Source organism: Azolla caroliniana, unplaced genomic scaffold (genome assembly GCF_043228905.1).
Source record: "Azolla caroliniana isolate FFs.n. ecotype wild unplaced genomic scaffold, voAzoCaro1.0.p SCAF_20, whole genome shotgun sequence".
NCBI lineage: Eukaryota > Viridiplantae > Streptophyta > Polypodiopsida > Salviniales > Salviniaceae > Azolla > Azolla caroliniana.
In genome coordinates, this window is record NW_028230455.1 from 11,966,985 (window position 1) to 11,977,438 (window position 10,454).

Consider the following 10,454-nt stretch of genomic DNA (forward strand, 5'->3'; position numbering starts at 1 on the left):
ATGAAAGAAATGTTGAATTTACTTAAAGCGATTATCAGGAACACAATGATAATGATGACGATAGATAGCAATGCATACAATCAGAACTCAAAAAGGGCTCACAAACTTTAAAGAAACTATTGTTAAAATCCAACTACATGCTCCGAAGGATTTAAGTCATTACAATGATGGTGATGATGATTGATGAACAAAATGTTGGCCCCACAAGAAGAAAAGAACTATCAACTTCAAAAAGAAACTGTAGAGCTGAAACATAAAACTTGTTTCATTAACTTGAGGTAATCAATAACCTCCCAGGATTTATAAAAAAAGCCACTACAATGGTGATTGATGAGCAAAAAACCCCACGAGTATTTGTAAAAAGCCATCACAATGACAATAGATGAAAAACAAATCCTGTGAGGTTTATAGGGAGCCATTAAAATGATGTTGATAGATGGACAAAAACCTTCAAGGATTTCCAAAAGCCATTCCAATGCCAAGGAAGGAAGAAAAAAGTAAGAAATGACTAGAACTTCGATGAAGAAGGCAAAAAAGAGCTATGGCTGTTGACATGGGAACCGGGCGGATTCAAGATTCTTAACTTGATCACAAAGACTCTTCACATATTGAATAGTTTCATCCAAAACTAACGAAGCATCCAAGAGAGATCCACCTGGTATCATTTTCCTTAGAGCTTTCATGGTTTTCTTGATCTTCTGTCTCCTATAGTCTTGCTTCAAAAGACTTGGTTTGCCATTAAAACTCTGTTTTCTTGCAATCATCACCTCATTTTTGTCGTCAATCATGAATTGTTTTGCATCGATCTCGTCTTCTTTTTCTTTCATCTTATCTGACGTGTTCTTCTGTACTTTTTCTTCATATATTCGTTCCCTCTCATTCTTACCCTTGTGTAATTCAGGTATCCTTCCTCTCTTATTTGCACCCTTTTGTACCTGTTCATCATCTATTCTTTCCCTCTTATTCGAACTCTTTTGTGTTTCTTCTTCTTCATCATCTTTATCTTCATTGCAGATTTCTCCTTTCTCTGATGACGATTCCCCTGGAGAATGCCCAGTGCTCCTTACATCATCATCTTCTTCTTCATCGTCTTCTTCTTCTTCTTCTTCTTCTTCTTCGCCTGAGCTTAGAAGAGCATCTAAATCATCGGGATTTTCCCATACTTCAGTAGAGACTGATTCAGCCTCATGACAAGAATGATTCTTTACATCACTATTCTGATGATAATAAGGAATTTTTACATCATCATTCGCATTATAACGATTCTTCAAATCGTTCACAGAATGATAATAGTGATTGTTTATTACATTATCACCATTATCATTCTGATTCTGATTGTAATTCATACTGAAGGGTGAGAAGAACTCCGATAACGAGCCTAAGGTTTCGGAAACCCTAGTCCTCTTCACTGAAGGTAGGGTTGCAAAAACCTTAGGCTCGTTCCTTTGAAAAGCTAGGGTTTCAGAAGCCATGGAATTATTACGTAAATCTCTATCAAAATGGTATAGAGTTGCTGGTGTATTGTCAATGGCTTCTGAGACCCTATACTCTTTTGTTTCATTACAATTATCAGTAGTATTAGTAGTGATATTAGACATAATGACATTAGTATTGGGATTGATATTAGCAGCCATAATGTCATTAGTGTTAGTAGCAATGTAAGACATAATTCCATTAGAATTAGTATTCACATTAGCAGACACAAAGCTATTAGCAGCATTGGTATTGATATTCAATGGCATGTTATTAGCATCAGCAGCTATATTAGATCCCAAGCCATTAATATTACTACTGATATTAAACCTGATGACATTATTTGTATTGGCATTGGATAACATGTTATCTGTCAATCGTTTGTGCTCACCGAATACTAAGTCTTCATTCCTACTGTTTCGAAGCATCTGTAGAGATGAAAATGCACTAGAAACCATTTTCCTATAAGCTGTGATTCTTGATGCAGATTCTTCTTCCACGGATTCATCGCAAATAATGGAAGAATTTTGTTTGCTGTTTGATGATAGTGGATCTATGCCTTTTTCTTCTTCATGTTTCTGACTGTTAGGAGAAAAAAGCTCGTTTGCGAGAGATGGATGAATAAAAACTCTTCCATTTCCTCCACTATTATCAAACATTACAAATCTCTTGAGTCGAGATGGTGAAGATTGGAAACAAAATCCTTTTCCTTTGGCAAAAGATTTTGTTGGACCCCCTTCAGGGTTTGTTGCATCCTGCATTTTACTTTGTTCTTCTGATTTCACTTTTTTCCTTCGTTTTGCTTTGTTCTTGCCTTGGTTTTTGCTTTGATTTTACTTTGCTCTTGCTTTGTTTTTGCTGTAATTTTGTTTTGTTACACAAGTGAGAATTTCTACTGGTTTTACAGAATGGATTGCCTGCAACAGAAAAAATCATGGAAAAAATTCAGATGGAGATAGAAATAGTTCATTTAAAAACTTGGATATAGATAGAGATGAAGCCGTCTGCAACCCTAAATTCTGTGAGAATGTAAAACAAAAATGACATAGCAATTGAGCATGCTCTCCTGATAGAAGGCAAACACTACGAAATGGAAATCTTAAATCCTGGGAAAAGACAATAACAAATGCTAGTTAAGTAGAACAACGAAATCAAAATCAGGCCATCCGAAACCCTAAACTATGGTAGAAGGTAAAGAATAGCAAGGCATCGAAATGAAATGAGGCCATGAAATGTAAAGAATGAGATAGAAATTGAGCATTCTGAAGCCTTACATTCCTAGCAGAAATAAAAAAATGAAATGAAATGAAATGAGACAAATGAAATGTAAAAAGGAAGATAACCTTGGAGAAGGTATGAAAAACAACAAAATGCACCTTCTGAAACAAGGATTACGTAGAAGAAAATTATCTGATTATCTTGTCCAGAGATGTTTACAAAATTCTGTGCTGTAGAAGCTAATTAGCAGACAATTAAGAAGGTATGCAAGAAATAATACTCGGAAAATGGTAGCACTCCTACGTAATCGGCTTCAGGAGCTGTCTGAAATACTCTCCCTGCAAAGAATATAAAAATGGCTAAGATATGAAAGAAGCAAGTAGAAACAACAGGGGGAGGACAGCACAGATACATCAAACAGATAAGGTTAAGAATGGAAAAACTATTAAAGAAGCAAGAAAACACAAAAGACGAAGAGAACAATAGACATAGTAAACAGGGATATAGTCAGGAATGCAAAGGAACAAAGAAGAAGACATGGAAGTGAAATCGCAGATACAGCAGCAGATATGCTAAGCAAACCAAATAAACAAATAGGCAGACATAAGAGAAAACAGATATGGTTAAAGGAGCCAAAGCAACAAATACGTAGAGATAAAATAAAACAAACAAAGCAAACATGCATGGAACCTACAAAGGAATAGATATATGCACACAGTAAACAGAAACGCTATATATATATATATTTATATCATACAGAAAACGTTGTAGGGATAGGAATAGGTAAGCTATAAAAGAAACAGATGAATACATTCAGGAAACAGATATGGAAGCAAAGGTTCAATAGACAAATACACAACGAAACAAATGATTATGAGTCAGAGAAACGCTTAATATAAACTTTAAAAGAACAAAAGAATGAGATAAAGCTTACACAGAGTACAGAGACAGTAGAGAAATGTTTCCATCTTTCCTTGATTAAAATACCTATAAAGACAACTATCACAAAGAAATAACATGTTTGCACAGAGTAGAGAAAGCTGTGTAGAGAAGCTTCAATATTTTCTCAAATGTACTAGATGAAGCCAACCATGGAAGCTGATTAATTAGCTAATTACATATAGACGAATATAGCAAACCGTGGAAGCTAATCAATTGAATAATTACACAAAGACAGGAGTAGCAAAGAGGCAGAAGGTTTACACAGATTCACTTGTTTCTCCAAGAGTTAATTAAACTAACCATGGAAGCTAGTCGGTTAATTTAATACCTGAAAACTGTGTACAATCATAGGTTTTCCAGCGGTTCCATTTCCATATTTAGAAGTTAGAACTTTAGATGACCTCGTGTGCATCATACAGTTCTTATTTGTTGCAGCTGTTTATTCTTTAATCCTCTTCCTAGTCTCCAATTGATTTGCAACAGAACAAACCTGCATAAACAAGAACAGCAGAAGAAGCAAAAAGAAGAAGTGAAACAAACACAGGAGCTATAGAAATAGATGTAGATCAAGGAGAAGTAGATTTTCTTGCTGAAAGAGGGGCTTTGTGGCGGAGAAGAGAGGTGAAATGAAGAGACTTTAAGAAGATGGAGGTAGAGGCGACAACTATGAAGATGATGATAGAAGGTAGTCATACGCTGTTGCGGAGAAGAGAGAGATGGAGGATCCGATGGAGGGATGGAGAGGAGAGAGATAGAGTGACAAGGGAGAGAAGAGAAGATTCATGGAGGTGGCTCTCAGAGAAAGAGGGAGAGATTAAGCTTCCATTGAAGCAGAAGTCATGTACAGAGAAGGATGCAGGGAGAAACGGAGGAGGAAAAGGAGGGGGGGGGGGGGGGGGGGGGGGTTAGGTTTCCATTGAAGCGGAAATCATGTCCAGAAAAGATGAAGAAGAAGAAGAAGAAGAAGAAGAAGATGGAAGGTTGGGGGACTAAGCTTCCATTGAAGCAGAATTCATGTACAGAAAGAGGAGGGAGGGGAGGGAGAAATCATGTCAGAGAAAGAAGAAGGAGAAGGAGAAGGAGAAGGAGAAGGAGATTCTGTATTATATATAAAATGTGTTGGTTTCCATGGCTTCTCTCTGAAGCTGCAGTAGCTTACCCTGCCGGTGGTGATGATGGGAATCGATCACGTGACCTCTCTCTCTCTCTCTCTCTCTCTCTCTCTCTCTCTCTCCTCTCCAAGGTTCCGGCAACCTTATCCCAAGTTGGCCAGCCGGACATTGGGACATTCCTCGGTAAAGGCACAGGCCGGACATTGGGACATTCCTAGGTAACGGCACAGGCCGGACATTGGGACCCTGCCTCATACTCTCCTCACCCACCATTGTCTAGGCGACCATTGGGACGTTCGTAGGCAACGTGCCGAACATTGGGACTCGCCTCATGCTCTCCTCGCCCACCATTGTCCTGGCGGACCATTGGGACATTCATAGACATAAGGCCGGACATTCGAACCCGCCTCATGCTCTCCTCACCCACCGCTGTCGAAGCGGACATTGGGACATTCACATGTAGGCACAGGCCAAACATTGGTACCCGCCTCATGCTCTCCTCGCCCACCATTGTCCAGGTGGACATTGGGACATTCGTAGGCACAAGGCCGGACATTGGACCCCGCCTCATGCTCTCCTCGTCCACCATTGTCCATGCAAACATTGGGACATTCCTAGGCACACGACTAGACATTGGAACCCGCCTCATGCTCTCCTCGCCAACCATTGTCCAAGAGGACATTGGGACATTCGTAGGCACAAGGCCAAACATTGGAACCTGCCTCATTCTCTCCTCGCCCACAATTGTCTAGGTGGACATTGGGATATTTGTAAGCACAAGGCCAAACTTTGGGATTCCCCTCTCGCCTTTTGTAGGCCACAAGGGAAACTCTCCCTATCCATACCGAACCATGAACAACCTCATAGCTCCTCCTCCTCGCCCCTCATATTTGCCTTCATCGGTTGTTGCCCCTAGCCTTATTGCCGATCCTTGTCTCCAAATGTATGGACATACCCCACCTCACTTTCCATGATTGTCTCTCTTTTTTTTTTTGGTTTCTCCACTTTTGACAATGGCCCTACCTCAGTGCCATGTTTTTGGTTGTTCTCCCTTTTAGTACCAACATATTTTTATCGTAATGTCCCTACGAGCTTTATTATTTCCGATCTAGGATTATGCGCATAGTCACATCTGTGTACAAGAAACATGCTTATTGTTGTACTTTATGCGAGAACTACCCCTTTTTAGGTGGCAACGCCCAATGCCCAATGGGTTCGTAATGTGAATGGAGGCCTTTAAAGATTCCAACACATGGGACAACAACACACATTGTAAAAAAAGGGTTTACTAGTGCTCGAAGTTTGGATTTGCCTTTGTTACGCCTTGTGGTGTCTACATAAAGGGGAGCTCACCAACTCGAGAAACTTTGCTTTCCGGCCACCACTCAACACTTGGAAATGAGGAGAATTGAAGGCTAGTCCTTCCTCTAGTGCAGTGATAAGATTCTCATTTGTCTGGTAGGATGCTTCACACATGGCTGGCAAAGGGACTCTCCCTTGATTAGGAACAAGTTTCAATCACATTTATGCCATCGCTCATGCAAAAAATAAGAGAGACATAATGGACCAAAAACAACACTTGATGAATAAACAATCTCATATTTCTTCAATTCGTCGAGCTTTTGCAAGGGTTTTTATATAAACGAAGCCTACATTGATGACTTGCTTGTAAATGAAAATTTTCCGTTCCCTACTTAATTCTAGTTACACGGGAACCCATGATATTGTTAGATTTCTCATCCTATTTTAGTAGAATTAATGTCCCTGCCATGCAATCAACACATGACATGCTTTGAGGGATGGTGTCAATGACATAGAAAGACCCAACATTGAAAAAAAAATAAAAAAAATAAACACCCTATAGGTGTTGATGGTTTAAGCTTCTTGAAAATGTGGCATATTAGCTTCCATGGCTTGGGTGATCTCATAAATGTTTTGTGTGAGTAGTATTGGCGTTGTGCTAAAGAAAAAGTTGTGTGTTTTAGTCCTCGAGATTTGCCTCAATAGGTAAGGCCACTTCAAGCTTTATGCACGTAGGCCGCAAAGGTACTAAGGTGCTCAAACGAGAGTCTAAAAGAGGAGAAGAAGTCGAATATATTGCAAAACACTTATGTATCTTGAGTATCCAAGTAAGGATAGGATCAAATTTGTGACTTCTTGATTACTAGTACAAGGAAGAGATTAGGGAGCACTAATCCCAGAGGATTAGTTGAGCACTAAGTACATAAATGACACGAAATTTATTCAAACTTCTATATCTTAGTCTTCAATTCAATCAACAAAAAGTTAATTTATCTCTTTCTTATATGATCAAAAAGGGGAAAGCAATAAGCAACTCTTCCAACATAGCCTTGAGGGGGGTTGAAAAGAGCATGCACTTTGACCAAAGGTCTCTCTTTTGAAGTTAAATTTTGTTCTATCTTCTTTAAAACTATTTATAGTCTACAAGTTTGATATTCGTGACAATAACTTCTCCTTCCTAAGATGAATAAAGTCATCTTTTACCTAGTTATAATCTTGTGAACTATAGTATAAGAGTTTCATAATCATGATTATAGACTCTTCATCCTAGGGCTAATATCCTCTTGAAATTTGTTTTGGGGTTAGCAAAATCTATAATCATCCATCTAATGACTTGAATTTGATTCATTAGTCATTACAAGGATTGTAAGATCTTGCAATTGTCACTCTTGAGTTTTAATTGTGTTTTTGTGAAATTGTCACAACCTCTCGATTGTTGATCGTTGGTTCAAACCCTAGTGGTTTTGCTAAATGTGCTTGTCTCCCATGAGTTCATAATGACAATGCCACTAGTCAAAATAATCCACAATGGCCAAAAGCTCTTCGTCATATATTTCATAATTAATAACTTTTTGTAGACCCAAACTTTCGTAAATGAAATGCAACTGGATATATATACCCTTTTTTTCCCATAAACAATATGCTCCATTGGTATTAAAATTAACAATGCCAAAGGCAATCTACAAATTGTACATAATAGTTTCCATTCCACAAGTATCTATCATAAAAAAGGACTAAATATAAACGATGGCATTTGGCAAGATAAGGCTAATTATAATCCATGAAAACAGTCTCAGGCTTTGCCAACAACACCCATACTCAACATATAAACAAATATATAAGTAAATTCGTGCGATCAAAGAGAATACATATCTTGGTGGTAATCATACTCAACATACCCTGGCTGGTAGTCTAAAAACTCCATGTTTGCATTTGGTTCCGCATATACTGAAGTTGTTCACCATCACTTGGTTGTCCACTAGGTGTTGCTATTTGACAAATGTTTTGTACGTCAAGATCTTCTTCAGCTAGTGCAGTTGAAATTTGATGGGCTGTCTTGGATAGCCCCCATCTATCATCTCCCATATCGAAATGACCATGTCCTTCACCTCCACGGACATTGAAAATGTACTTGTACTTAATCTCCCTATAAAACAAGATGATCTATGTCCTCCTCACCTCACACCATCTACTTTGATCCCCACACCATCTTCACTCAACCTTAACACAAAACTAAATTATGCTTCATTCAGTCTCATCAACCATCTCGCTGCTTACCACCAAGGTCCTGTACAATTAACAACAAAATGAGTCTAGTGTGTTTCTCATCCCCTCATGATTTGCTTCCCCCCCCCCCCCCCCCCCCCCCCACACCATCACCACTCTCACCACTCATCCTCTTGTCATGACAAATATGCTTCAACCCCCATCGCCATCATCCCTCAACCTATGAGAACCATAACATCTTCTTAAGTCAGCCCAAATATGAAACATCTCGATGAACTTCTTGCCATCTCGCCGATTACCGCGAAAATCCTGTACTGACAGCCAAAAAAATAAGTGGAAAAAATTCCTCACCTTCTCATAATAATCTGCTTCAGCCCCCACACCAACATCACTCATCCTGATCACAAAAACAAAAAACCAACTTCCTCATGTCCACATCCACCATATCGCTATCTCCGATTATCACAGGAATTCCGTCGAATACTGCTAAAATCCTGTACTGACAGCCAAATTTGAGTCAAAAAAAATTCCTACCTTCTCATAACACTCTACTTCAGCCCCCACAACATCATCCCTCATCCTCATGTCCACATTCACCATCTGGCTATCTTTGATCCACACCGTCATCACTCATCCTCTCGTCATGGAAATATGCTTGGAAAGGCAAATAACTACATGACAAAACAAGAAGTAGATCCTATTTTGCTGCAATCTGTAAGAAACCTAAAAACATCTTCATGTTGTCCACCTCAACACCTCACTGACCAGCTTGCCATGTCGCTGACTACCACCAACTCACCACAACATCACTTATCCTGACAAAAAAAGCATCGCTCATCTATGTTATGTCATGTTATTTGTACTAAAGACACTACCGGTGGCGGGAACAACCAACGAGGTGGTATGTAATTCCACTTGACATCTGTAGCTTCATTCAACATAATAGGAATAGATGACCAGACTCTACGAATTCTCATTCTTTTCTTATTAGTTGTGTGTCCAGAACCCTGATAACTATCATAATCGCCTTTAATCGTATGTAACAATAAGTCCCAAAAAGACTTAACCTGATCCACGAAGTGAATGTTTTCATCATTGTATAGCTTGGAACACCTAGCTTTCTAAAGAACCCATAAAGCCAAAGAGGAAACAATCTGCTAGGCGTAACTCTGAGAGAAAAACTTGATTCCCTGCAAAGAGCTTGAAGTAGAGTATACCTACAAACTTCTGACAGGTAATGTCTGAAGGAAGAATAATGATGATGATAAAAAGTCATTTGTTGATCTAACCTTCCCTAGAAGACTGCACCCCATGTGAAAATCCCCGATCTATACTTACGAGCTAGTAGCCTAAGAATTTGATACCATTATGTTTGCCCCTCTTAAGTTAGAAAACCTATTCTTTTGGTCCTACGTTGATGTCTGCAAAAACTTTATCCAATCCGCAATCGTACGGGCTGGACCATTGTCCATTGCAACCCAAGATAACCTTGGTCGTAGACCCAACACACATGCAGCTTCATCCGTAAATAAAGGGTTCCATATCATTGTTGACACATGAATTGAGTATAATTTTTCGGTGGAAAGAAAACAAGTGCTTGAAGAATACTTTCCCATGCCCGAAATATTCCATTAAAGAAACGTAACTGTAAAAAGTAATGTGCGGAAGCAAGTATGAAGACCGAACAGAAGGAAGAAAACTCAGGTTTAATGGAGAGCTTGAGCTTACGCAGTATACGCGGGAGAGACAGAGAGAGTGTAACACAAGAAGTTAAATTCAAAAATAATCTTCAATCTGTACATAGGATGTGCTCAGTGAGCACTTTTATACAAGCCCTGACAGTGGGCTGACACAAGTACTGACAGTACTTGACTGCTCATAAATGAGCCTCGACACTTACTCCCAAAACTATTCCTTACGAGGAATATCTTTCTAATGGCCTTTCGGTCTACGCACCGATACGGCCTTTCTACGCACCGGTCTGCGTACTGGTTTTATGCACCCAGTCTACGCACTGGTTACGCATTGTATTACACACAAATGTTGAGCTTGTCTCTCAACACTCCCCCTCAAGTTCAACTTGAGGTTCCGCCTGCTCTGCCGGACCTACGCTCCGGCTTCTCCTAGCTCCACGCCTCGCTCGCGCTCCTCGGCCTGTTCGACTCCGCGCGCTTCGACCCT

At 39.5% G+C, this 10,454-nt stretch overlaps 1 protein-coding gene across 4 annotated transcripts; it reads right to left on the bottom strand.

The window, feature by feature from the left end:
* Nucleotides 1-243: 243 nt before the first annotated feature.
* LOC147851043 (uncharacterized) lies at nucleotides 244-4,513 on the bottom strand. Of its 4 annotated transcripts, none has more exons than XM_087335541.1 (3): nucleotides 3,962-4,513; nucleotides 2,989-3,029; nucleotides 244-2,390 (listed from the first exon to the last, which is right to left on the bottom strand). In XM_087335541.1, exon 3 carries the CDS (start codon nucleotides 2,232-2,234, stop codon nucleotides 540-542), a length of 1,695 nt encoding a protein of 564 aa, XP_087191667.1. In that variant the 5' UTR covers nucleotides 2,235-2,390; nucleotides 2,989-3,029; nucleotides 3,962-4,513; the 3' UTR covers nucleotides 244-539. The 4 variants fall into 4 exon arrangements, with proteins under 4 accessions (XP_087191667.1, XP_087191664.1, XP_087191666.1 ...); XM_087335538.1 differs by having other exon boundaries at nucleotides 2,972-3,029; XM_087335540.1 differs by lacking the exon at nucleotides 2,989-3,029.
* Nucleotides 4,514-10,454: the final 5,941 nt, after the last annotated feature.